The 25,118-nt window shown below is 35.2% G+C and overlaps 3 protein-coding genes and 1 pseudogene across 5 annotated transcripts; 2 read left to right on the top strand and 2 right to left on the bottom strand.

Annotated features, from left to right (window-relative positions):
* The first annotated feature begins 373 nt into the window (after window positions 1-373).
* Window positions 374-6,129, top strand: LOC124849043 (inactive protein kinase SELMODRAFT_444075-like). 3 transcript variants are annotated; one of them, XM_047326890.2, is made up of 11 exons: window positions 374-511; window positions 997-1,477; window positions 1,762-2,031; window positions 2,324-2,478; window positions 2,558-2,652; window positions 2,796-3,829; window positions 4,163-4,323; window positions 4,586-4,662; window positions 4,757-4,904; window positions 5,097-5,246; window positions 5,645-6,129. In XM_047326890.2, the coding sequence occupies exons 3-11, from the start codon at window positions 1,848-1,850 to the stop codon at window positions 5,891-5,893; spliced, it is 2,253 nt and encodes a 750-aa protein (XP_047182846.1). In that variant the 5' UTR covers window positions 374-511; window positions 997-1,477; window positions 1,762-1,847; the 3' UTR covers window positions 5,894-6,129. The 3 variants fall into 3 exon arrangements, with proteins under 3 accessions (XP_047182846.1, XP_047182845.1, XP_047182847.1); XM_047326889.2 differs by having other exon boundaries at window positions 429-625; XM_047326891.2 differs by lacking the exon at window positions 374-511 and adding an exon at window positions 755-891.
* Window positions 6,130-11,748: 5,619 nt separating this feature from the next.
* Window positions 11,749-14,755, top strand: SLD5 (DNA replication protein-like protein). Its single transcript, XM_047326905.2, has 6 exons — window positions 11,749-12,000; window positions 12,085-12,207; window positions 13,169-13,251; window positions 13,355-13,464; window positions 14,328-14,418; window positions 14,495-14,755. The coding sequence occupies exons 1-6, from the start codon at window positions 11,827-11,829 to the stop codon at window positions 14,589-14,591; spliced, it is 678 nt and encodes a 225-aa protein (XP_047182861.1). The 5' UTR covers window positions 11,749-11,826; the 3' UTR covers window positions 14,592-14,755.
* Window positions 14,756-15,737: 982 nt separating this feature from the next.
* On the bottom strand, window positions 15,738-19,199 carry LOC124849050 (RNA-binding (RRM/RBD/RNP motifs) family protein). Its single transcript, XM_047326900.2, has 10 exons — window positions 18,863-19,199; window positions 18,677-18,739; window positions 18,112-18,193; window positions 17,779-17,853; window positions 17,473-17,539; window positions 17,304-17,343; window positions 17,027-17,130; window positions 16,779-16,848; window positions 16,362-16,444; window positions 15,738-16,260 (listed from the first exon to the last, which is right to left on the bottom strand). The coding sequence occupies exons 1-10, from the start codon at window positions 19,040-19,042 to the stop codon at window positions 16,230-16,232; spliced, it is 795 nt and encodes a 264-aa protein (XP_047182856.1). The 5' UTR covers window positions 19,043-19,199; the 3' UTR covers window positions 15,738-16,229.
* A 3,015-nt stretch (window positions 19,200-22,214) lies between these two features.
* LOC124849046 (PRA1 family protein F2 pseudogene) lies at window positions 22,215-23,358 on the bottom strand (annotated as a pseudogene).
* Between the last annotated feature and the right edge of the window lie 1,760 nt (window positions 23,359-25,118).

Raw genomic sequence — 25,118 nt, 5'->3', positions numbered from 1 at the left:
ACAATATCATCAGACTTTGCTTTCTCCATTTAAGTTTATACTGATAAGAAATCATCCTTAATCTTAAATAGTTACCATAGAATTCTGTACATGAAAATGTGTGATTATAACAGTGAAAATGAGTTCGAAATTAAGTTGTGGTCATTATTTCTGTTATGACAAAAATCAACAATTTAGAGGTACAATAAAAAATACTGTGACATGATTTTTTCAATTTTTTAAAGGGCGAAACTTTAAATCAAGAGCTGTTAAAAAAACTTAAAAAAAAAAATACTACAGTGAGTAAAACAATTACAATAAATAACCTTTATTATATTAATATATTTTTTCCGTCTAGAATTTCACTGGTCTCTTGCCACAAGGTAGATATCTTTTTTCTTACCCAGAAACAATTTTGCACTCCTTTTTACTCATTCTATCTCTGAAGTCTCAACCAACACTGGTTTCTCTTTGTGGGTTGACTTAACTGTTGATAAAGTCTCAGGGCTTTGTTTCGTTTTGGTGTTTCTCCGTGAGTGACTCATTTTCATATTTTATCGGAGAAGAGTAATTTTGATTGAAGTTGGTTGTTCAGGCGTGTGTTTGAGCTGGAAATAGATTTTAAGAGAATCTGAAGACAATAATTGTAAGGAAAAAAAGTTTTTTTTTTTTCGAAAAAGAAGTGTGATATTCCTTCTTCTTGTTTTTTCGCTGGATGTTCAGTTTGTCCATAAGGGTTGTTTGATGGAAAGATATAATATAAATAAATGTATTAAAGAAAATGAAGTTTTGGACCGGATCTTATTCCGGCTTTCCCTTTTCCTTGTCTCCAATGATGCTTTTGACCTTCTAAACCAACAAAATGGCGGTTGCAAGTTATTAGTAAATCATATCGTATTTTTGTACATACATGTATATATATATTTTATATATTTATTTATTTGTGTTTCTTCTTCACACACCTAATTCTGTAAGATTATTATTTGTCTGATGTACATTGAATCTGGGACTATGCAGGGTGAAAACTGAGGGTGAGATTTCACAGAGGAAGAGAGCTGAAAGACCTATATCTCAAGTCATATTTATGTGTCTCTGAGGTTGAGGAAGATTGGATTGAATTGTTTTGTTTTCTGATGAAGATGGAAGGACAATATACTATTTATGCAGAGGAATCTTTTGTGGAGGCTTCCTTCTAAATGTTTTCGATAGTAGAGCCAAACAGTTGGATCCAAATCACACACCCCTTTACCTTTTCTGAAGCAGCTTCTTTTCGACTATTTTGACTTGATAGGTTATTTGAAGGTACAAAAAGCACAACAGCTAGTGGAGTGAAGGGCCTCCTTTCAAATCTCTCATCAAGCAGTGTGCTATGCTAAGCTATCTTTCACTGCTTGTGAATCTTGTTGGAGTTTAGAAAGCTTGAAGTGCATTTTGCATTTTGAACTGGAGGCTGCTGCACCCTCAACCTCTTGCTTCTTGCTTTCTGATACACAAAAGGGTATCTGATTCTTCCCGGATTTTATACTACTTTAGGAACGTACTTGAAAAAAAAAAACAAGATTCTGTGAACGTTGGGGAAGGTTTTTACTTTTGAGTGTGTGATACTGCTACAAAAATACAAATGTTTTGAATTTGGTTATAAGAATTTGTCTCTTTTATTACCCCGTGGAATGTACAAGCATGTTGGTGATAAGATAAATTATAATTGTTGTGGTGGGGCAGGCTAATGATTGATATATATGACACTGAACGTCTTCTCTTGTTTCACTTTCTCCTATGTAGAAATTGCCAACACATATGCTTTGGATGGTTGTTGAGAGTTGAATATTTTGAGCAAGGAAGTTCTTGAAGCATTGTTGTTGGTACTGATGAGTCGAGAGCAACAGAAGCGGGGGAAGCAAGAGAAAGGTTCTGATGGTGCTGAGAAGGTCATTGTTGCCGTTAAGGCATCTAAAGAAATTCCAAAGACTGCTCTTGTTTGGTCCCTGACCCATGTTGTTCAACCTGGGGATTGCATTACACTGCTAGTGGTTGTGCCTTCACAAAGTTCAGGTGATTGTGATTCCTTTTTCACCTGAATTTCATCTACTTTTGTGCTTCTTTTTCTTGCTGGACATTGTTTTTCTGGCAAATTGGAAAAAGGGGATTTGATTCCATTGATTGAGATGCGAGTATGTGACATGGTCAGTGGTTTCTGTGGTTTTTCATTTTGAAATTATTTCACGGCAGTGTGTGACAGGAAATAATGAGTGCATTCTTAAACTATGTTGGTGTTCCTTTTGTAGGACTTTGATCCTTGACCATGCTATTATGTGTAAATGACTGTTATTCTACTCATATGCAGGCAGAAGATTATGGGGTTTTCCGAGATTTGCTGGTGACTGTGCCAGTGGTATTAAGAAGTACCCTCCAGGAACAATATCAGAGCAAAAGAGTGATATCACTGATTCTTGCTCTCAGATGATCCTTCAACTCCATAACGTCTATGATCCAAACAAGGTTAGTAGCCTTGGTGTATGCAAGGTTCATGCAAATTGAAAGTTGTGGTCGAATTCTCATCCCACTCTTTTCTCTGCAGATTAATGTCAGGATTAAAATTGTTTCTGGATCACCTTGTGGAGCAGTGGCAGCAGAAGCCAAAAAAGCACAAGCCAATTGGGTCGTGTTAGACAAGTACTCTCTCTTATCTTTTCCTCGTTGAGAAGCATGCTATTGTAACCATTAATCCTGATGATGTCTACATTTTTGGTTTATTGTTTATTTGGTGATTGTAATGGAGTTTGTGTTGTTTGTTTGTGGTGTCGCCTTCTTTGCAGACAGCTCAAACATGAGGAAAAGCGATGCATGGAAGAACTACAGTGTAACATCGTGGTTATGAAGCGTTCTCAACCAAAAGTACTGCGGTTGAATTTGATTGGACCTCCGAAGAAGGATGTTGAAGAAGCACGTCCATCACCTCCCGCCCAAGATGACATGTCTGAAAAGCGAAGCAAAATAAAGCTTGATTCCTTAAATTCTATCAAAGGACCTGCTGTAACTCCATCTAGCAGCCCTGAGCTAGGGACACCGTTCACTGCAACCGAAGCTGGTACTTCATCAGTTTCAAGCTCTGATCCGGGAACTTCACCATTCTTCATCTCAGAGACGAATGGTGAGTCCAAAAAAGAGGAAACTATTCAAGAAAGTCAAGAGCTTTGTGATACTAATTCAGACACTGAAAGTGAAAGTCTGTCCACATCTTCAGCAAGCATGAGATACCAACCATGGATCACAGAATTGCTTTTGCATCAACAGTCATCACAACGCAATGAAGAGAGATCAGAGACAACTCATGGTATGCCTCAAGCATCTACAACCAGAGCTTTCCTAGATAAGTATTCTAGGCTTGATAGAGGAGCTGGATTTGAAATCTCAACCTATAGGAATGACTTGGATTTCAGTGGAAATTTAAGAGAAGCAATAGCATTATCTGGAAATGCCCCACCTGGTCCCCCTCCATTGTGCTCAATATGTCAACACAAGGCACCTGTTTTTGGAAAACCTCCAAGATGGTTCAGCTATGCTGAGTTAGAACTTGCTACAGGCGGTTTTTCGCAGGCCAACTTCCTGGCTGAAGGAGGGTTTGGATCTGTTCACAGAGGGGTTCTACCAGAAGGACAAGTCATTGCTGTCAAGCAACATAAATTAGCTAGTTCTCAAGGTGATCTTGAGTTTTGTTCGGAGGTGGAAGTCCTGAGCTGTGCTCAACACCGGAATGTTGTTATGCTCATTGGGTTCTGTATAGAGGATAAGAGAAGGCTACTGGTTTATGAGTACATATGCAATGGATCATTGGATTCTCATTTATATGGTGATTTCTCTTGCTCCTATACCAAATTTTCTAATGTTAGAAATATATTTTGAATTGGCTTGAACTTGGCGAAGAAAACATTCTGCATGCAATGTGGTTCATAAACTGTCAATTAAGTATCATTAACAACTTTACAATGGTATTAGTTAATATAAAAATCATATTTTTGGTTTATATAAATGGATACGCCAACTATCATTTTCTTTTGTCTTTAAGAGGGCTACATTTATGTATAGTATATATTAACATCATGATATTTTCATGCTACATTCAGTGATATGAACATGGTGACTTGATTATAAATTGATTTAATAATGCTTAAGAATATTTCAGGGCGACAAAAGGATCCATTAGAGTGGTCTGCACGGCAAAAAATTGCTGTTGGTGCAGCTCGTGGATTACGATATCTTCATGAAGAGTGCAGAGTGGGTTGTATTATCCACCGTGACATGAGGCCAAACAACATTCTCATAACTCACGATTTTGAACCTCTGGTAGGGTACTGCTTTGCTTCCTCTGTACAATGCCGTGTGATAGTAGTTTACATATTGAAAGACACCTATACTTTATTATTGAATATTCATCTGTCTACAGTTTTCTCTCTCTCTCTCTGTCTCTCTTCAGTTCATTAAAATAATTGTGAACTGCTTAAAAATATATTTTTCAGTTTCCGAAATATCATAGTGTGTTGAGGTGCATCAAATGTATCCTTCAATTTCAAAGAGTATTAATTGGGTTAAATTATGTTATGAAAAGGTTGGTGATTTTGGACTGGCAAGGTGGCAGCCTGATGGAGACACGGGTGTGGAAACTAGAGTGATTGGAACATTTGGGTAAGTGTTTGTATTGATCTTGACTTAGTGTCATAATTAAATTTGTATATATATATCACTGAATTTGCAACTGAACTATGCCGTTTTTGTTTAGGTATTTGGCTCCTGAATATGCTCAAAGTGGTCAAATCACTGAAAAAGCTGATGTTTATTCCTTTGGGGTGGTATTAGTTGAGCTTGTTACTGGGAGAAAAGCTGTGGATCTCACTAGGCCAAAGGGACAGCAGTGCCTTACCGAGTGGGTAAGTTTAGAGTATGAGACTGTCTAACTTCATTAACTTTTGGATCGTTGGATGTTGGCACCATTTCAAAAGAGTAAATAGTAACTCTCATTTGAAACATGACACTCCAATTCTCAAATAGAAAAGTTTGAATTTCTGTTGTTGTTTATGCTAGCCTTTGCCTAATTTTGTGAACTTTTGGATATTAAACAGGCACGACCTCTCTTAGAAGAATATGCAACCGAGGAACTGATTGATCCAAGGCTTGGTAACCACTATTCTGAAAATGAGGTCTATTGCATGCTTCATGCTGCCTCATTATGCATACAGAGAGATCCTCAATGTAGACCACGCATGTCACAGGTAAAGGAAGTTTTAAGCCCTTTTGTTCTTTTGCCAAACTTTGCTTGATGAGAAAAACTCACAATGGCATGTAGTTCCTAGAACTTTATCAAGTTAAGCAGAACTCTGAAGGAAAAGGCTAACTGCATGTCTTGTTCAAAAGAATTAGAACATGTTTTCCAAAATATCAGGAAGCTTGTATAGTAATTCCTCACATGCATGCAATGCACTTCTTGTCAAAACTTCCCTAAGTTCCTAAAATTGATCCATTCTTCATTTTGGTATTGTGTGATACTTAATCATTTGTTGCAATTGCTAGTAAAAGCCATTAGTTTCAATTTTTTTAGTTACATAATAATATGGTCATTACTGAGATACTAAAAGCCAAGTTTTGTGACACCTGTGGTTGCTTATTGAAGGTTCTCCGAATACTAGAGGGTGACATGGTGATGGACACAAATTACATCTCCACTCCAGGCTATGATGCAGGAAACCGAAGTGGGAGACTGTGGTCAGAGCCATTGCAAAGGCAGCACCATTATAGTGGTCCCCTTTTAGAAGAGACTCTGGAGTCCTTCAGTGGGAAGCTATCCCTTGACAAGTACAAGCCTTCCTACTGGGGTGATAGGGACAAGGCTAGGAGGGCCTCATGTGAAGATGATATTTGAATTGATTGATGATGAAGATTGCGTTCTTGTTATGCTAAATATATAGAACATGCTTGTTCCCCACCTATTTTATTAGTTTTTTATTCCTTTTTTCTTGTGCAATGGGATCTAATTTTGCATTTGTATAGCAGAGTGAAAGTAGGATAGGTAAATATAGAAGCTTTTGAAGAATTTTCAGGAAATCCTGTAAGTTAGTGCCTCAGTGACCTTGATAGAATTAGTGCTGCTGTCTACTATCTTCATCACTCTTGAAATCTCTCTCTCTCTGATCTTTCATCTATTATATTATATGATTCAAAAACTATTACAGTTTCAACTAATCTCAGTGTAACACAATACTGAACATATGGAAATTAAAAATCTTGATAATGTGAATGTCAAGAAAAAACTGATTAAAAATATCTGAACTAATGGAAGTCATGGACCACTTAATAATCTCTCCCACATGATTACTTTCTCTCTTGTTCCAATGTTTTTGCATGGACTTGCATGCATTGAGAAATGAACAAACTTGGTAGTCTGAGACTGTCATGTGAAGCAGCAATCATGATAATGGTAGTCACATCAGTTAACTTTTTAAGCCTTACAGAAGGGTGAAATGGGATTTGTGATGATTTTCGTTCCAATTTTCAACACCGAAGGATGCAAAATGAAACACTTGGTTGGTTGATTGTGACAATTTTTTTTATTTTTTGTTGAATTCTTGACTTTTGTAACATCTAAAGCAAAATATATTGGTTGGCTGATGGGGACAGGGCTGTGTGGTGCAGACATTGTAGGATCAAGAGACATGTCAAGTGTCCTGTTTTCCGGTTTTGTATAGGCAAGTTACAAACAAAGGGACTCCACACCTTATCCCGAGGGTGACTCTGTCTCAGTCTTGTCCGTGTATATCAACATCACCAAAAACTTTACAGAACCCACACCTTTGATTCTTCCGATAGATCAATGCAATGTTGTGTAAATTTCTACACTAAAATTCTGGAAACTATCAGTACCAACAAAATGTATTATTTTCAATTTGGTACATTTCGATGGTAGATCATATCAGTGAAGTTTATAAGATGCTCATGGATCCTCAATCAATTGGGCCGATCCTAAAAATCTAGAGACCTATCCAATAGTCCATTAGGCCCAGAAATCCAACACACCTCTGACAACATAACAAAAGTTTTTGAGTAGACATAAAGAATAATACTTTGATACACAAATTTTTTAAAGACATTATCTTTTTTTACTAAAACATTATAAGTTATAAAAAAGTACATTTAAGAACGTGAGTTTTTAATTATCACATGTTCTCGTCTAAGATTAACTTGACTCTGACTTGTTGGGATTATCAAGAAGAAGGTCATTAGAAAAATACAACACTAATGACATCTGAACCAAACTAATAAAGAATTGACATTACTTTATATTCAAAACCTTAGTTAATGGATCTTTAATTTTACTTGTCACTTTTATATAATGTGAGACTTAAACTTATACTTAAAACTTTAATATATTTTATTATTTTGATTTTTAAACATTTGAGAGAATAAATGAAACACTCATTTATGCTTTCCACGAAGCAAGATTAATTCAAGTTTTTTAAATTTCAATTTCCTATCATTATGATAGTTTTTTTATTGAGTATGGGCAAATTTACTGAAATAATTTTGATTCATTGTTTGATGCAAAGTATTTTGCTGGAGAGAAAGAAAGTTGCACAACTAATGTGATTTCAGATTCCATTAGCTGTCTTTTTTAAGCAACGTATAGTAGTTGGATTAGCAGACTATAAATAATGAGAAAATTAACCGTGTAAGAAAGTTTTCACCAAAACATAGTTTTCACTTTCAGAACTTCTGATCAAAGGCAAAGTGACGTGTAAAGTTATATCTACCTCTCTTGCAGTTACATTATTTTCTTGTTCAGAGTAGTAGGTGAGTTACTATGAATGTTATAAATGTTCTTACGTGTGTGGTTCTTTCCCTGCATTATTATATTAAATTCACATTCTATGTTATTATAGCAGTCACTCATTTGAAACACTAACATATATTATGTGTTATGAAATATACAAAAACAAATTGAATGGATTTTCTTGTTCATTCATATGTTTTTTTGGTTTTTACTCGTTGTCCCAACTTTATTACATATTCAGGTTATTTCGATTACAAATTTAGTGATTGTTTCGGCATGATTTAGAACTTTAATCCAAAACATTCAAAGTTGTCTGTTCCGATGTTCAATTGTGATGTCTTCTCTCTTCTCTCTTCTCCTTGTCCAAGCCGAGGGGGAGGGTGTCTGCAAAAGACACTCCGACGCTCAAGTCAGTGACCTCGCGTAGTAATCTTGTAATCAAGATTAGTTATCAGAGCTTGTTAGATATATTATATCTTTTATCTTTTAGTTAGTTTGTTATTATTTCTCATTTGTATTTTGGGCTTAGCCCATATTTCTTCTATTATAAATAGAGAACCCTATGTATGTATTTTACACAAGGGAGATTAATTCAAATATAGTTTTTCACTATATTCAACAGAGCTCTAAGTTCAGTTCAAGTTCAAGTTACCTGTCTCCTTCGCCAGACAAATATTTATAAATTATAATGAGCTTACCGTTAGGTCTGACTCATTAACCACCAATGAATGACAATATTAATTGTCAATAAATGACAATTATTTTCATTAACTCCCCGACAGTTATTACTATTGATTATCTTAACGACTCTTTTTACCGGTCAGTTCATTGACCTGAAAGGTATCATCGGTCGGCCGAATCTTCTGCACCTTTACCGTTCGGTCGGCTATGAGCATATAGTAACATAAGCCTCCCAAGCCCTAGCAAAACTTTTGATATTGCGTTGGGTTTATAAAGTTATATCGATCGGTAGAGGATTTTACCTGAGTTTCAATTCATACTAGCATGCGTTCTTTATCATCCGAGCGGGTTTTGCGCTAAGAGTTTCTTTGAAGTGTTCCCAGACCAAGGCGAGAGTTCACGAAAGAGCTTGCTTTGCCGCTTGATTTAGGTCTTAGGAGTTCACTAGGAGCGTGCCCTAAGACCAAGGTGAGAGTTCACGAAAGAAATCTGTCTCACCTGCTCGGTTTAGGTCTTAGGAGTTCACTAGGAGCGTGCCCTAAGACCAAGGTGAGAGTTCACAAAAAGAAATATGCCTCACCTGCTCGATTTAGGTCTTAGGAGTTCACTAGGAGCATGCCCTAAGACCAAGGTGAGAGTTCACAAAAGAAATATGTCTCACCTGCTCGGTTTAGGTCTTAGGAGTTCACTAGTAGCGTGCCCTAAGACCAAGGTGAGAGTTCACGAAAGAAATCTGCCTTACCTGCTCGGTTTAGGTCTTAGGAGTTCACTAGAAGCGTGCCCTAAGACCAAGGTGAGAGTTCACAAAAGAAATCTGCCTCACCTGCTCGGTTTAGGTCTTAGGAGTTCACTAGGAGCGTGCCCTAAGACCAAGGTAAGAGTTCACAAAAGAAATCTACCTCACCTGCTCGGTTTAGGTCTTAGGAGTTCACTAGGAGCGTGCCCTAAGACTAAGGTGAGAGTTCACAAAAGAAATATGTCTCACCTGCTCGGTTTAGGTCTTAGGAGTTCATTAGGAGCGTGCCCTAAGACTAAGGTGAGAGCTCACGAAGAGTTTGTCTCACCGAGTTGAAAAATGTTCCCTGCCGATCGGTTGCTCAAAGTTGGCCAAGTAGTTTGTATACAGAGTCCTGTTATCTGCACCGAAGAAAAACAACACTAGAATTTTGAACGGTCAGAAAAATGTAGCTGAAATTTTATGAGCCCATAGTAACAAAATTTTAGCTTGAGTTGAGACCAGACGACCGAGCGAGTGAGACCGTTCGATCTTGATGTTGATGTAACTACTTTAGAGTCTTGTGACCTGCAAGATAATATCAAGAATATAGACGTGACCGCTCGGTCGAAATGTTGAGGCCAGACGAACGAGCGAGTGAGACCGTTCGGTATTGATGTTGATTACTTGACCGCTCGATCGAAATGTTGAGGTCAGACGAACGAGCGAGTGAGACTGTTCGGTCTTGATGTTGATTTAACTGCTTTAGAGTCTTGTGACCTGCAAGATAATATCAAGAATATAGACGTGACCGCTCGGTCGAAATGTTGAGGCCAAACGAACGAGCGAGTGAGACCGTTCGGTCTTGATGTTGATTACGTGACCGCTTGGTCGAAATGTTGAGGCCAGACGAACGAGCGAGTGAGACCGTTCGGTCTTGATGTTGATTACGTGACCGCTCGGTCGAAATGTTGAGGTCAGACGACCGAGCGAGTGAGACCGTTCGGTCTTGATGTTGATTTAACTGCTTTAGAGTCTTGTGACCTGCATAAAAGAACAATAGAAGATGTGGATGACGACTATATGAATTATCACCGCTCGGAGAGACGCTAGCTAAATAAGAGTTGAGGTGCCTATTTTGTTTCGGTATTCAATTGTATTATGACACTTGTTTTGATGCTTTGAAGTTTATCGGTAAGGACCGAATGTTGCCTGATTCATGGTCACTGTTGTAGTGCTCATGGACACTTTCAAAGATGCGATCATGCTCTATGATTGTTACTGGATCAAGCATTTGTTCAAGTGAAGGGCGCGTGCGGCAAGGATCTCGGGCACCTCGTCGTCGCGGTCAGTGGCTATGGCGGCGCTCGTCCTGAGTGGCTACGAGGCCCGTTTTAGGGTCAAGCGGATGCCGGCTAGGCACTGGTTGTGATGAGCGTTGCGAAGGGGTCGTCGGTGGGTAAGATTAGATTGAAGGTTTTAATGAGCGTATTCTTAGTCGTGCAGGAAGACACGAACGAGCCATCAAATGCGAGGATGCTGGTGACGGGGCGATAGTTTCATTGATAGCGAGCATAATAGTGACGAACATTATAGTGACTATCGATAAATCGGTCACTATTGATGGTCACTATAATGTTCTTTGAGATCCTTACTCAAAGCCCTCAAAGTTGTTCTCAAGACTAGATGAGCTTTCTGATATTCCTTCATTATCCAAGTTTAGCTCTCTCTCCTCTTTTGTCCAAGCCTTGTGGGAGGATACATGACAAAGGTACTCTAACATTGGGAAGACACTTGTCAAAGATATCCTAATGCTCAAGTCAATCCTAATGCTCAAGTCAATAACTTTGGGTATTAATATTCTAATAAAGATCAAAACTAATTACCTGAAACATATATTTATAAATATTATAATAAACTTACCATTACCATTAAGTTTCTATTAGTTTCCAATCAATCACTATTATTCTATTTAAGTGTTCACTAATAGTTATAATTGTTTAGAATAATTATCAATTAATGACTATCATAGACCAATTGATTATTTATTCACTAAATGGTTGACTGTCTGATTCTTAGTTGACCAGATGATGTAATACAAGATTCTAACAAGACAATAAATGTATTGTATAATAAAAAACTAAAAAAATTCACACTAAAATAAGAGCAAAAGTCCTTAAACCTTAACTAGAAAGGTATCGTCTACATAAATTCAGTAATATATTTTAGAATTTGATAATTAGATCATTAAACACACATTAAAAGTAAATATAAAAATATACTAATTACTTTATAAAATAAGTCGATTTATAAATTTACAGATCACGTCAATTTAGTTTGTTTTATAAATTTGTTCAACTTTGAAGCCCGCCAATATGCATGCATAGTAAAAGCATATCAGATAATGCTTAGTTAAAAAATATTATTTATTGAAATATCAGTAAAGAACTCTTGTTTAAAAAAAAAATGCTATTTATAATTTTTTTTATTTTTAAGTTAAAAAAATATTCGTATCTTATATTTTTTAAATTAGTAGGCACTCCCACACTCTATCCCCAATTTGGGATTTGGCGCCAATTTATTGTTGGAAGGCTAAAGCGAAAGAAAAGCAAACCCTTGAATCGAAGAATCAATGGCTTCAAGCTCTGGTGCAGAAGAAGCGTCACTGGACGATTACGCTTCCTTGATTGCAACCACCGATGTGGAGCTTCTGAAGCGTGCATGGCGCAACGAGAAGGCGGCGCCGGAGATTCTCCGCTACGAATATCGTTTGATTTCCCGCGTCAAGGAACAGATTCAACTCATGGTACCCAACTTCTCATACCTCAAACCCTAACCAATCTTCTCTTGCTCCCGATTTTTATTCGTTTGTTTGTTTCTGTTTGTGTAGGAGGAAACCGTGGAGGAGAAATCCAGCGTCGGTAATGATCCTCTCTCAGTGTCTCTGTATCAGATGGACTTGGACAGAACCCAATTTCTGTTGAGATCCTATCTCCGCATCCGCATACAGAAGGTAGCCACCTTCCGTGTTGTTATGCCTGTTAATTCTCAATTCCTTCAAGTTGTGGACAATTATGGACAAATTCATCAAAAGGCTTTTAACAGTGCTCTTAATTTTCGCCGTAATTTTTTTTTAAGTTTCTGCAGTTGGACTTACTAGATTGAGATAAACTCAAATTTTAGGGTATAATTAACTACAAATTTCATCTTACAAGTCATTTGTGAAGTTTGCTAATAGAACTTTTGGAGGTAATGCTAAGGTTTTGTAAGTTCATGCAATTGTGACAGCATCCATCATATTTTGTTTGCGATTTCCTTGTAATATCAAGGCAACGAAATTTCAAATGCAACTGTCAGTCGGTGCTATTTAAAACTTTGAATGAGACTGATTCGTCTGGGGTCGAACTGTGGTCGTGGCAACAGAAATAGCAGTTTTTTGAACAGGTGAAAAAACTCCGAGTGGACAGTCTTAATCTACCTTAAGTATTAGCAATGGCTGCATGACTATTGCACTAGAGAAATGTTTGAATTAACTTCTATATAAACACCTTTAGAAGGAAAAAAAGAATTAAATTTCCCTATACATTAAAATTAAGTTTTTATACAAATTCTCATTATTTTCTCTACAATTAGATTTTTAACTTTTTTTTTAATTAGTTTTAGCTTATGAAGAAATTTGTTTCACTTTTTTCTTCTCTTAATACATTTATGAAAAGTTAACCCAAACATAATCCAGATGAATATTAATTTTTTTTCGTGGACTCTCTTTTGCCGGATATTTTTTTCCCTAATAATAGTTTTGCGGCTTTCACTTTTACTACCTGCGTACCTCTATAATGGGTTAAAACAATTAGGGTGGGCGTTAGTTGCTGAACTATTTGAATACTAGCCAAACTGGAAATTGACTTCACCAATTTCTCTGTCCATTGAATTTTTTGTTTTATTTTATTTTTACAACCATGTGTCTATTGTAGATTGAGAAGTACATGTTCCACATCCTAAAAACCGAAGAACTTTGGTCCAGGCTATCCAAAGACGAGAAAGATTTCGCCAGCACGTAAGGCTTACTTTTTTTTTTTGATGAATTGTTTTGGCTAGCAATGTTTTACAGCATTAAAGCATCTTTATTGCGGGTTTTGAATATGATTTTCTTGTTGCAGGTGTACAAGTGACCTAAACCAACATCTAGAGGTGACTGTCCTGTCGAAGCTTCCAGAAAATTACCAGTCTGTTCTAAAGCAATCTATAACAAGCGAAGAAGACGACATGGGTAATTTTTCATCCTTATAAGTTAGAAGACAATTTAGGTTATTTTGTTTCGTTACTTCATTCTCCATTGTGTGTCTTTTTGAGTAATCAAATTGGCTCTGCCTAAAACTCACCAGTTTGTAATGAGATCAAGTTTCATATCTTGTTAGTGGCATGAAATAATTTACATTTCTTGATTGAAAAGTCTGACGATGAGTTCTGTAGTAGTTTTCTGATTAATTTGGCCTTCATGCTTGTAGCTTTTTCTTGCAGTATCCAGCTTTCTAAAATAAGATTTTGGGCACTAATCTTCGCATTTTTGACGGAAAATTAGTTTTTGAAGTTCTTGAAACCCTTGTATTGTGCACCCTTCCATCATTGGTGTTAGAGTATATGAAATACCTAAAAATACTTACCGTATTTTAGACTATCGTTCAGGATTAATTCCGTGATTCCCCATTGTCTCTTAGGATTGATTGTTGTAGTTTCCAACCTTTCTAGTGTTAGATTATCAGGTTTTCAGACTTTCCTTAAATAGTTAGGATCTGAGTAAGTATAATAAGGGTCAGTGATCTAGGTTTTATCAGCACATTGTACATATCTTAGCTAACATCAACTAGTGTTTCATTTTTTTTTCTCTTTTCCTTCCTCCATATCTAGAAAGCGCAATTTGAACAGTTAAAATAATTGTGCAGTAACACTGTATTGAAGGCTATAATGATATTCTTTACGTGCATATCAGTAATTGTGGATTCTGTTCCAGGAGGAATGAAGTTAGATTTAGAGGGGTTTCTCCCTCATCTTCCCCACTTATGTTTTTTCCTTCTGCTAACTGATGTCTTCGATTGTTTTGGGTCCGCGTGACAAAATATTTGTGTATTTCAGTCCCAGAACCACAACTAGACACATTTGTTTTATGTAGAAGTAAAGAGTATCTCACGGGCATTCAACTCGAAGATGGACCTGCTGATGACAGGCAATTTTCGTATTCTTGGAATAATTTATTTTTCTCGTTTTTAAGAGGTTAAAAACTAGTTCACTTGATCTGGCAGGTCGAAGCTGTTTGAGATGGAGCCAGGTGTCCTCCATTTCATATGTTACAGATCAATAAAAGCACTTGTGGAGAGCGGCAAAATTGATCTACTCTGATAAGTTCAGTTTGGATATGCTCTTGAACATTTTCACATCATCAGATAATATATTTTTCTTGTTTCTTTTCTTTTCCTTTTTCTTTTATTAAGTGTTTTTTAATTAACACCTGTTTAAAACTTGTATCATAATATAATTTAGTATTTATGAAATTGGATTTGCTACTGAGCAAGTAGATAATACAAACACGATCACCTGCAGGTCGAAAGGAATTTATTATGCGTGCAGTCGAAATTCAATACTGTACGACAGCATTGTCATGTTTTTTTCTTTAATAGTTAGCATTCCCTTCAGATGAAAAATGAATTGAAAATGATTGTATTGATCTAACACGGAACATGTCCACCTACCAAGTGTTCAAAAAGAATTGCAACGGTAAAATCGTAATAGAACATTGATAGCAGATGAATTCATCACTTAAGTTGTCATTCTACAAATTATGTTTTGTACTTGGATTGGGCATAAATTCGTGGTCATCGTTACACATTATGTTTCTTCGAGGGCGCTTTGAGAAATAAACAAAGCAAAACCTTTTTGTTTTTACTAAAAACAGTTTATTATAAAACATTTTTCATTTAGTATGAAGAAAAGCAAAACTATTTATTATAAAAGGTACCACTTTAACATGTGATAAATTACATTCTCTATGAATAGAATCTGAATACCTCCACCCAATTTTAGTAATCTAACTATTTCATTGTGTATAATTACCCTTCAGTATATAATATGAACAAGTTTAATTAAGAAAAACAAAAATTCGTTGACCAAGGTCCTGCTCAGTTGGACAGTGAATTGATGAGGATGAGATTATCAAATTATATAAATAAGGTAATTCCACCCAAGCGTTACGCGATGGTAATGCATTTCAATCGTTTACCATAGCTTTTGACAGAAGCAGACACAAGATGGATGAGTATCCTTAGTCTGACAAAAGGTCACATTTCAAATGAATTCCGTTGTGTTGGCTATTTGAAATTGTTGATATTCAGTTGGCTACTGCAAAACAATCGTGATCAATGCTCTACCATGGTGTTTTGCTATGGAGTTTTAAACAAATCTAATAATATATAAATTCAGAAGTTTATCTAAAATAATTTTATTTTCTAAAGTTTTAAAGTTAAAACAGACATTTAGAACTAATCTAAGTGTCGTAAAGAGAAATTTCAGAAACATAATTAATCAACTAAACAGAACATGAAGGGTAGTTTGTTAGCATTACTACTGATGCGGTTTACATTTTTCATAATAAAAGTATATCTTCCTCCTAAAACTATCTAAATATCACTAATTTTCTGTCTCTCTTTCAATGTCCAACCCACGACCAAAGCAAAGACATCTTTTCAGGATAAAACTATGATAAAAGTTTCAATTCTTGCTCCAAAACAGATAATCTTCACATCTGATGATTGATCGCAGTGATACTATCTCAACGAATTTGAAATTGAAACAATATACATAGTGATTAACATGTATTACAAGCTTCTATACCAACTGGCAAAACTTTAATTCTAACCCATGACATGATTGGAGGCATAACTAAAGGAATGTCCATTCTTAATGTTCCCTTAACATGTTGCAACTACTTTAGATCTAAAAAGCCAAATTATCCGGTAGCTGTTTTACCTCCAACTTTTTTTCCTAATGCTTCCTCATTTTAGACCTTGCGTATCTAGAGAACACAGATAAAAAAATAAAAGAGTAAATTAGAAATATGAAGCATCCAATCAAAGCAGAATAACAATTAATAGAAGTCGTTAGGTTAGAGATTACTCTATGTGCATGCCACCCCGATCTGATGATGGAAGCAAGCTTCCCTGAAGCTCCTCCACGACCTTAGCAGCTTGATCAAGTTCCTGTCAAAAGATGGAAGGTCGACAAGATAATCTATGACGAGTAAATTACAGGGCAAGGTTATCTCAAAGATAAAGTGTGCTAGAGACACACTATTTACAGATATTTTCTACCACACACTATTATTGGTTAAGATTAATTTAAAATTACAAAATTATGAGAAATAATCATTAAATAACAAGTGGTTATTTCCAATAATATTTGTCTATCAAATAACAAGTGTAACCAGCATTTCTCTTGACAGATATGTATGCTTAAATATACTTCGTTGGCAAAGCAATGAAGAGCGCATTTTAACAATGACACCACCGATTTCCTGCCAGAACCGTAACTAACCTCAAAATCAGCAAATGCAACTGGCATTCCTCCTCTAGAGCGCATTTTGACCATGTTGAATCCAGCATATCTGGAAAACATGGATTGAAGACATTAAGTTTAATGATAAACACCAAGTACATGGAAAACATTGCACGGTCTAGATATAAAAAGAATCAGCTTGCTTAGCAGTGGTCCAATCTGAATAACAACACCAGAGGCCCTTAGCAGGTTCATCAACAGGAGAGAAGGAGCAAGGAGCAACTCACGAAGAAAAGGCTTGCTTTAATTCATCTTCAGTGCAGTTTGGGCCAAGATTTGCGATAAAGAGAGTGGAACACAGTCCTCCGGCACTGCCCTTTTCATGTTGCTCCTACAGCCAATTTGAAAAGATTTCATAGTAAAAAAATATTATAGGAAAAAGCAAGTAACAACTTTTACAAACTACACAAATTTTAATCTATTTGTTGAGACAAAAGATATTGAATGGTTTCTACTAAAGTCTAGAAGGGTTCCAACTTATTTCCGTTTTTCACTAGAACTTACCACGGGTATAGCATGGCCAGAACCAACAGCTCCATCATCACTGCATACAAGAAGAGAATATTATAGACTCGGTGTCCCACTACAATATTCAAAAGTACTAGTATATTTTAATCTGTTTGCGCAAAAAAATTTGCAAAAATTTAAACTGAGGTACGATTGTACTCTCAACCTTGGTATGGTTGATAAATCACCATGGTTGCCGTCACTCTCTGATGGTTCGTCAGGGTCACTGTCACCTAAATGTTAAAGATGTGCATATGAGAATGAGACACAGAAACAAGATGTGCAAGAATATGAAACCCAAGTTCATTGTGCTGCACCTCTCCCTTTTTCCCTTTCTAATCTCACTCGCCCCATTCAAATTAAATGAAGAGGACACTTAAATATGGGAGCAAACAAGACAATAGCAGCAATCTAGCTTACATTTTAGAAAATAGTCACACACTTTGCCTTGAATTCAATAAAGTAACATTACCATCATCACTTGATGATCCCTGAACATCACGCTCCCCTTTGGTCCTTTTATCTATAACCACGTAGGCTCCACCGCCTATGAAAAGTCAAAGTCAAGTAAAAGGCATTAAGTTTAAACCATAAAAGTACAACAAATTGAATTCCTCCAGAATTCAAAAAATATACATAAAGATACATAAACTGGGGGGAAATTGAAGGAAAGTTGCTACACAGAATGGAAGTGAAAAAGATGAGTAGATATCTAGATGAAGATGCTACATATTCATTATAGCTTGAGGATACTTCCTTTTTATTTATCCCTAGTTATGCATGCATAATATACACACATACATACCTGGTTTTCGCTTTCTCCTAGAGTTTGACCTGGCAAGTTCAATATGTAAAACAGATCCAGTTTGAGGATCAAATTTCACACCCTGGTGAGAATCATCAACCAAAAGAGAACTCAATTGAAGACCAATTTCTATAAACTGAAAACATCCCCCAATAAAATACAGTCCATTTCTTTTCACATTCCATCAAAATCCCACTACCTTACAAGCATGAGCTCACACTACACTGCAATTTACATTTAGTCCGAATAGTAGAAGCTCATACCAAAATGTTCACTCCAAGGAACAAAATTTAAATAAATAACTTTATCATCATCAATTCAAGCTATCATCACTGATTAAAATTTTTCCATAAGCACTTACAGGAAATTAAAAATAAATTAAGTTTCTCCCATAGTTTGTGCATAGGTTAAAAAATAAAGAGCTTCTACAAACTAACTTTTACATATAATTTTTTCGGTTAATAGGATACGTAAATTTAATTTTTATTTCTCTTATAGGTTTATCCAAACACGAGATAAATTCCTAACCCTAGCGTTCATAAAGATCACGCCACCAGGTACTCACATTCAAGGCGTGCAGCGCTGCCATTGCCGATTGGTGGTTGAAAAACGTAGCAAACGCCACGACCTGAAAAAGAAAGCCAACTTTGATTCCATTCAGAAAAAAATTCACGCGAGTGCCAACTCTGAATGCATCAGTTATGAGTAGATAGGCACAATATAGAAGAAAGAAAGGGAGAAGGGGTGGTACCTGGTTGGCGCGGCCGGTGTACTTGAGCTGGCAAGAGTCGAAGCCGGGGCGGCGGCGGAAGAGGTTGTGAATCTCACGCGCCTTCACGTCGTCCGGGAGCCCCGACACGAAGAGCGTGTTGATGTTGCTCCGATCATCTTGTTGGTACAGGTAGTACGGATCGAACGGCGGCTGAGCCATACGCACCGTCGTATCCGGTGGCCAATAGTGGACGCCGGGGAAAATCTGCGAAGATGTTGACGGAGGAAACCGCCGGTGGTAGCTCTTGTATCGTATACGGGCGGAAGGGAAACGGAAACTAAAAGTATCAGTGTGTTGCTCTGTGTACTTCTCTTTCTCCAATGTTTATTACCTTAAAAAAAAGAATATTTAAGCTCTTTGCTACTTAATTAAAATATTTGAAGTAAATTGATTTATTAATTATACATTTAGTTAGCAATTCTCTTTAGAATAAAGTTTGAGAATATAAAAATACAGTAGAATGAATTGAAATTTTTAAAATAGTATTTATTGTTTCAAATGTTAATAAAATACTCTCTTTTTAATGATTTACAACAAAATATGTGCACTAAAAGGTAATGAGAACTAAAATGTTAATATATTTATTTTGTTTGGCAACAATTTTTAAATTCGTATTCGACCAAATTTGAAGAAATCCGATAAATTTAAGTATATGATTAGGTTACATTTATTTAGATCCATCAATTTGACCTCCCTATTGCCTAACTCTATTGCCTAACCCTATTGCCTAACCCACGTGAGTTGGGGCCAAAAAAATCAACAGGGCCAAAAAATCTCTCGTAAAAAAAGTCCATAGGCCAAAATATCTTCAAAAACCCTGTGGGTTAGGGCCAACTCATGTGCTTTTTTTTAAAAAATGTTCGTTTTGAATACAAAAAGAAAATATAATTAACTTCTAATTTGTTACAAAAATAGTTACTATAGAAAATGAATTGAAATTTTTATTAGAGGAGAGTTCTAGAATAAGAATTAAAGGCAAAATGACAATATTTATTGAGTTAGATTCTCTAAGTATATAATTAAAGGATCATTTTATAAATTTGAAATTTAAATATTTAATTTTGCTTTTTTTTAGGTTATAAGTCAGAAATTAACTTTCTATCTAAAATTATCCTAATTGAAATTTAAGAGAAGATTTTCTCTAATTGAAGCTCTTAATTTAAAAAAAAAACGAGACTTCTTTATTTTCTTAGAAAACTATTGAAAAAGAAATTAAATATAAATGATTTTGTTTTTCATTTTATACTCAACAAATCATACTCATAACATAAATAATAAGTAAACAAAAAAACTCATAAACCTTGTGCAGGCTGCAGTTGTATTCGCCTATAGGATTCAATCTTATCGTACTACTCCATTTTAAATGTCATAAACATACATTTATGTTATGTGTTCTAATTGAAAGTTAAAAATAAATTATTTAATGTGTTAGTTAAAGAATTGAAACACTATAACATTTGTCATTCTTTAGTACTTTAAGTCTATTTAAAATTTTCATTTTTTTTTATAAATTTTTTGAGAAAAAATGATCAGAGAGAAAAAAACAAAATAAAACATAAGTTTAATTTACACATAAAATATTAATACTATTTTTTATCCAAAAAATTTAGATAATAAATTTTTGAATTATTTTTAATTTTAAATAATTATAAATATTAATTTTAAATAAATTTAAATAATTTTAGAAGTCAAGGAAACAAAACAGTGATTCTTTTTAAAAACTGTAAAAGCAATGCAAATATTAAATCAATTTAATATGTTATTATCTCTTGAGGTTATTTTGATATTACTAATTATATATAATTTTCCAATAATTGGTGTCTGCACTATAAGACATAATTGTATTAAAATTGACAACAAAATAAAGCATTTTTATAATATTTTAGTAAAATAAATTTGTAATACTATTTAGTTGTATAAAATTAAGTGTGTGGTTTGCAATTGTTTTTAATTATTTAAAAAAGTGGTTATTTTGAATATTAAATATTCTATTATTATACTATAATTAATTAGTTTTATTTAGTAATTTGAAATAAGAAATCAATTATATAAATATAAAATTTAGTACTTTTAATAGTTACTATGAGAATGTTGAAGTTTAGTTTCCAAAAAAATTTTAGTGGGACTAAACCCACCTTAACCCTAACCCTAAACCCCTTGAGAGGGGGCTTTGGGGGTTGGAGCTTTTTTTTGACTCCCATTTGAGGACTTTTTCAAGAGTGGGTTAGGCTAGTCCCGGGATCATGGGTCAAATTGATAGATCTACATTTAATAAATGGATAAATAAAATTAAAAAAAAATATTTATAGTTGCAAGATATACTTTATTTAAAAACATTTTAAATTGTTTATTTCCCTTTACCTTATAGTCTATTGCTTTAGAATTTAGGCTCCACATTTATAGTTACAATATGTAAAATCTTTATTTAAAAAAATGTCCTTGTACATTCCAAATATGAATTTCATGGTTGATGAAGTTACAAGTATGAATGATACTTTTCTTTTTTCATGACTATTTTAACACTATTTTCTTATATTTGTGTTTTATAGTGTTGCAAGAATATTTTTTTTTTAATATTTCATTTTTTTTTCCTGATTCTACATCTCACAACAAAAGTAAATTAAATTAAACAAACATACTATATTCACATAAAATAAATATGTCAAAATTAAATCTTATACAATCAAAGAAACAAAAAATTATTGTCTAAACTGAAAAAGAAAACTATAATAATTAATTAATATATAATGTAGGCAAGAACACAAGAATTCAAGTACAAGCAGATAAAATAAAAGAGTTTTGTCTAAATTTAAAGATTAAAATTTATATATTTTTACTATTCGTCCTATTTCATTATTAGTCTTTGTTGTATGCTAGACAAAAACGAGTCTAAACAAACTAAAATACTCAATTTATACGTTTTTTCTAACAAATTTATGGATTGACCAACATGGTTTATTCCATATTATCATCATAATTTTTTATTATTTTAGAATGTAAGTAAATTTTTGTTTACTTTTTAATAAAAACTTTGGAGTTAAATAAATTGTGTTTGACATTTGAGAGGAAACATTTTTAAATTGTTCAAACAACTTAAATATTATCTTAAATTGTATTTGGTATGTAAATCTTTTTTTAATGCACTTGAGTTAAAATAATAGTATTTATTATCTTTTTTAGGTTTGAGAATCAAAAATGTATCATTCTAATTTTATGTAAAAGTTTATAAATTAAAAACATATTTAATAATTTTAAAAATGAAGTCTTAATTACATCTTAAAAATAACATCGTTTTTTAATTTGTTAAAGAATTGATGAAATATTTTATTGATAGAGAGTTAAAATTGTACAAAATAAATAAACGATAGAAAAAATAATGAAGGAAAAAAAATATAAAAACTTTCACTATTTAAAGTGTGGTCTTGTAGCTCGATCAATGAACATAACCGCGCCACATAATTTCCCTCCCAAACATACAAATTTCATATTTCAGTTAAACCAATTTAGATGTCACACTTCTCAACACAACACGAAGTTAGAACAAAATATGAAAACAGAGGAAAAAAAATGGATTCAATTACCATCATCTTCCGAAAAAATGCAACAACAAACGATAGAACTGAACCAAATCTAATCAAATAACCATTTTTTTTTTCTCCGAATTCAACAAAAAAAATTATACAGAAAACAAAGAATCAAGCAGCACCAACCAAGGCCGCCGCAGCAGCTTCTTCCTCTTCCCCCAAGAACAGGTCCTCCGTCCTCCGGAACGCGGCGTGCGCCACCACCACCACCACGGCGACTGCCACGGCCACAAGAATGTTGACGGTGGCGTCGGTGAGCAGCAGCAGCGCCACCGTGAGGATGGCCATGGCGACGAGTACGAGGCGGTCGTCGACCAGGTGGCCGAGCAGTACGAGGGGCTCGTCGCGGAGGAAGTAGAGGAAGAGCCACGCCGCCATGAGGAGGAGGAAGACGATGAGCGAGATGGGATGCCAGAGGAGGCTCAGGAAGAGAATCAGCAGCACCACCATCGCGTAGTTCATGCGGAAGTACGACACGTTCACCGCCACGCGTGACAGCGCCTCGGCCGCGCCGCCGCCGGGGACCTTCAGCGAGCGGAAGTTCAGCATGGCCTTCCACGGCCGCCGCGTCCCCAACCCCGCCTTGATCCGCTGCTTTGCACGCGATATGTATTCCAGGTTCGGAGGCCCCGCGGTCGGAATCGTGCCGTAGGTTGTTGTCATGTTTCAGTTCAAGCTTTCTGCTTTTCTTAGTTCTTAGGGTTTTCTACTGTTAATAACCTATGAGAAGTGAAGGGGAATGTGGTTATTTGAGTGAGACTGTGAAATGGGATCTGGGGTTTGATAATTATAGGAGGGGTTGGGTCCTACTCATTTGTGACTTTGTTGCTGTTTTTCTTAATATTGGGTGAATTATTATGGGATGATTGGGTGTATCATTTGATGTGAGTTTGGTTTGAGCTAGTGGATTTGCATTTGGTTGCAGGCGAGTCCAAGTTTATGATTGACAAAAATGGTGGAGGATGGTGTTGGCTCCAAAAGAGTGAAGACATTGTTATTTGGAAGGAGGTTGGTGTTGGTTTCTTCCTTGGCTGAAACGTGAGGTGAGAAATCTAATCTTGCACTTCCATGGTTACTACTTTATTGGGAGATGTTTACATTGGAGAGTTGAAGTGTGATGAAAGTTGGTGGTTGGTGAATGTAAAAACACAGAATAGTTGATCAAGGCAAACTACGCAAACACAAACATGGTCATGGTTACCAATTTTCTATTGAAAAAAGAAGTATAGATAGTAGAGGTGAGAAACAATATATATCATGTTTTTGATGTCCATGTTTCATGTAAAACCAAGTTGTTGTTTTGTATTTGTAGTATTGCACATGACAGAGACCAAAAGTGGGATACAAACCATGTAAAAGGATAATCTTAAGTTGGACCATACAGTGGATAATTCAGACCACACTCCACTCTGTAGGGAATAGGGACGGCAAATCATGACGCCACGACAAGCTATTAACGACCTAAGAAAGGTCCAGGCCAGTGTGTACATGTTGGAATCTCATCTCCAAGTTGTCAAAATCTTTTGCCTTTTCTTTTGGTTGTCTAAGATATTTATTATTGCCTCTAGCTTCTTTCCTTTTCTTTTTCTATTCATCCTAGGCTTCACAAAGGCTTCACAACCATGTCTTCCTAGTTCTGTTAAAATATAGTTCTTGATGGTAACCGTTAATTTGTTGAAGTTTTAAAGAACAACAAAACTTTCACACTGTTGAATAAAACAAAGCACAATTTCTATGATTTAGATTAGTTTGTGCATGTATATTGATGTTCTCTTTTATCTGGTTATTCACCAAAAGAGATGACAAATGTATTGTTTTTCACATACCCAAACAAAAATTAATGTGAAACTTTTAAACAAAATATCTTAAACCATAAGGACATAATACAAAATCCTAAGACAAAGTTTGTTGCATATCCATATTATATTTCATACTATTTAAACTCTGCACATTGATCCTAGTTTGTTCACTTGTGACCCATTTGATCAATGTGTATTATGCAGGTAATCATTCAGAGTTTTCTTTGCTACATTATTGGTCTCTATGTTCATCCCAATATGGGCTAATATGTACCACTTGGGGTCAAATTAAGGGTTCAGATTATCCATTGTTGGTGTTTAAATTGTGGCTATTTATAAGTGGGAATTTTGCTACCCCTCCATGTGGATTGGAAGCAACAACTTTATGCTGAAGGGGAAGTTTCAACTGATTCTCCCATTGGTTCATATGCCAAGGCTAAGTCATCTATGGTAAGCCTTACCCCCCATAATGTTCTATACTTGGTAAGTCATTTTTATTTCTTCCCTCAGTATGATCTCCAGCAAAGGAATGAGAAAGGGATTAATCAAGCATTGTAAAAGTTGCTTTCACTATTGTCTTAATTACACAATTGATCCACTACCTCTATTTTTCTAGTTCAATATAGTTGTAGTAGTTTAGAGATTTAAGCAGCACAGACTCTGTCATGCATCAACTATGATTACATGATCTTATTAGCTGCCAAATGTTTGTCCAAACATAATCTAGCTATATTCTGCCATATGATGCATTGATGAAGCATAGATGCTCAGAATATATATCCCAAATCTGAAAAAAATATCCAAACTCATGTTAAACTGAGACTTACTTTTTCATTATTTCTTGTAGGACTT

This window comes from Vigna umbellata, chromosome 11 (genome assembly GCF_029865625.1).
Source record: "Vigna umbellata cultivar VRB3 chromosome 11, Vumbellata_1.0, whole genome shotgun sequence".
Classification (NCBI taxonomy): Eukaryota; Viridiplantae; Streptophyta; class Magnoliopsida; order Fabales; family Fabaceae; genus Vigna; species Vigna umbellata.
This window is presented reverse-complemented; position numbering and strand designations above follow the sequence as displayed.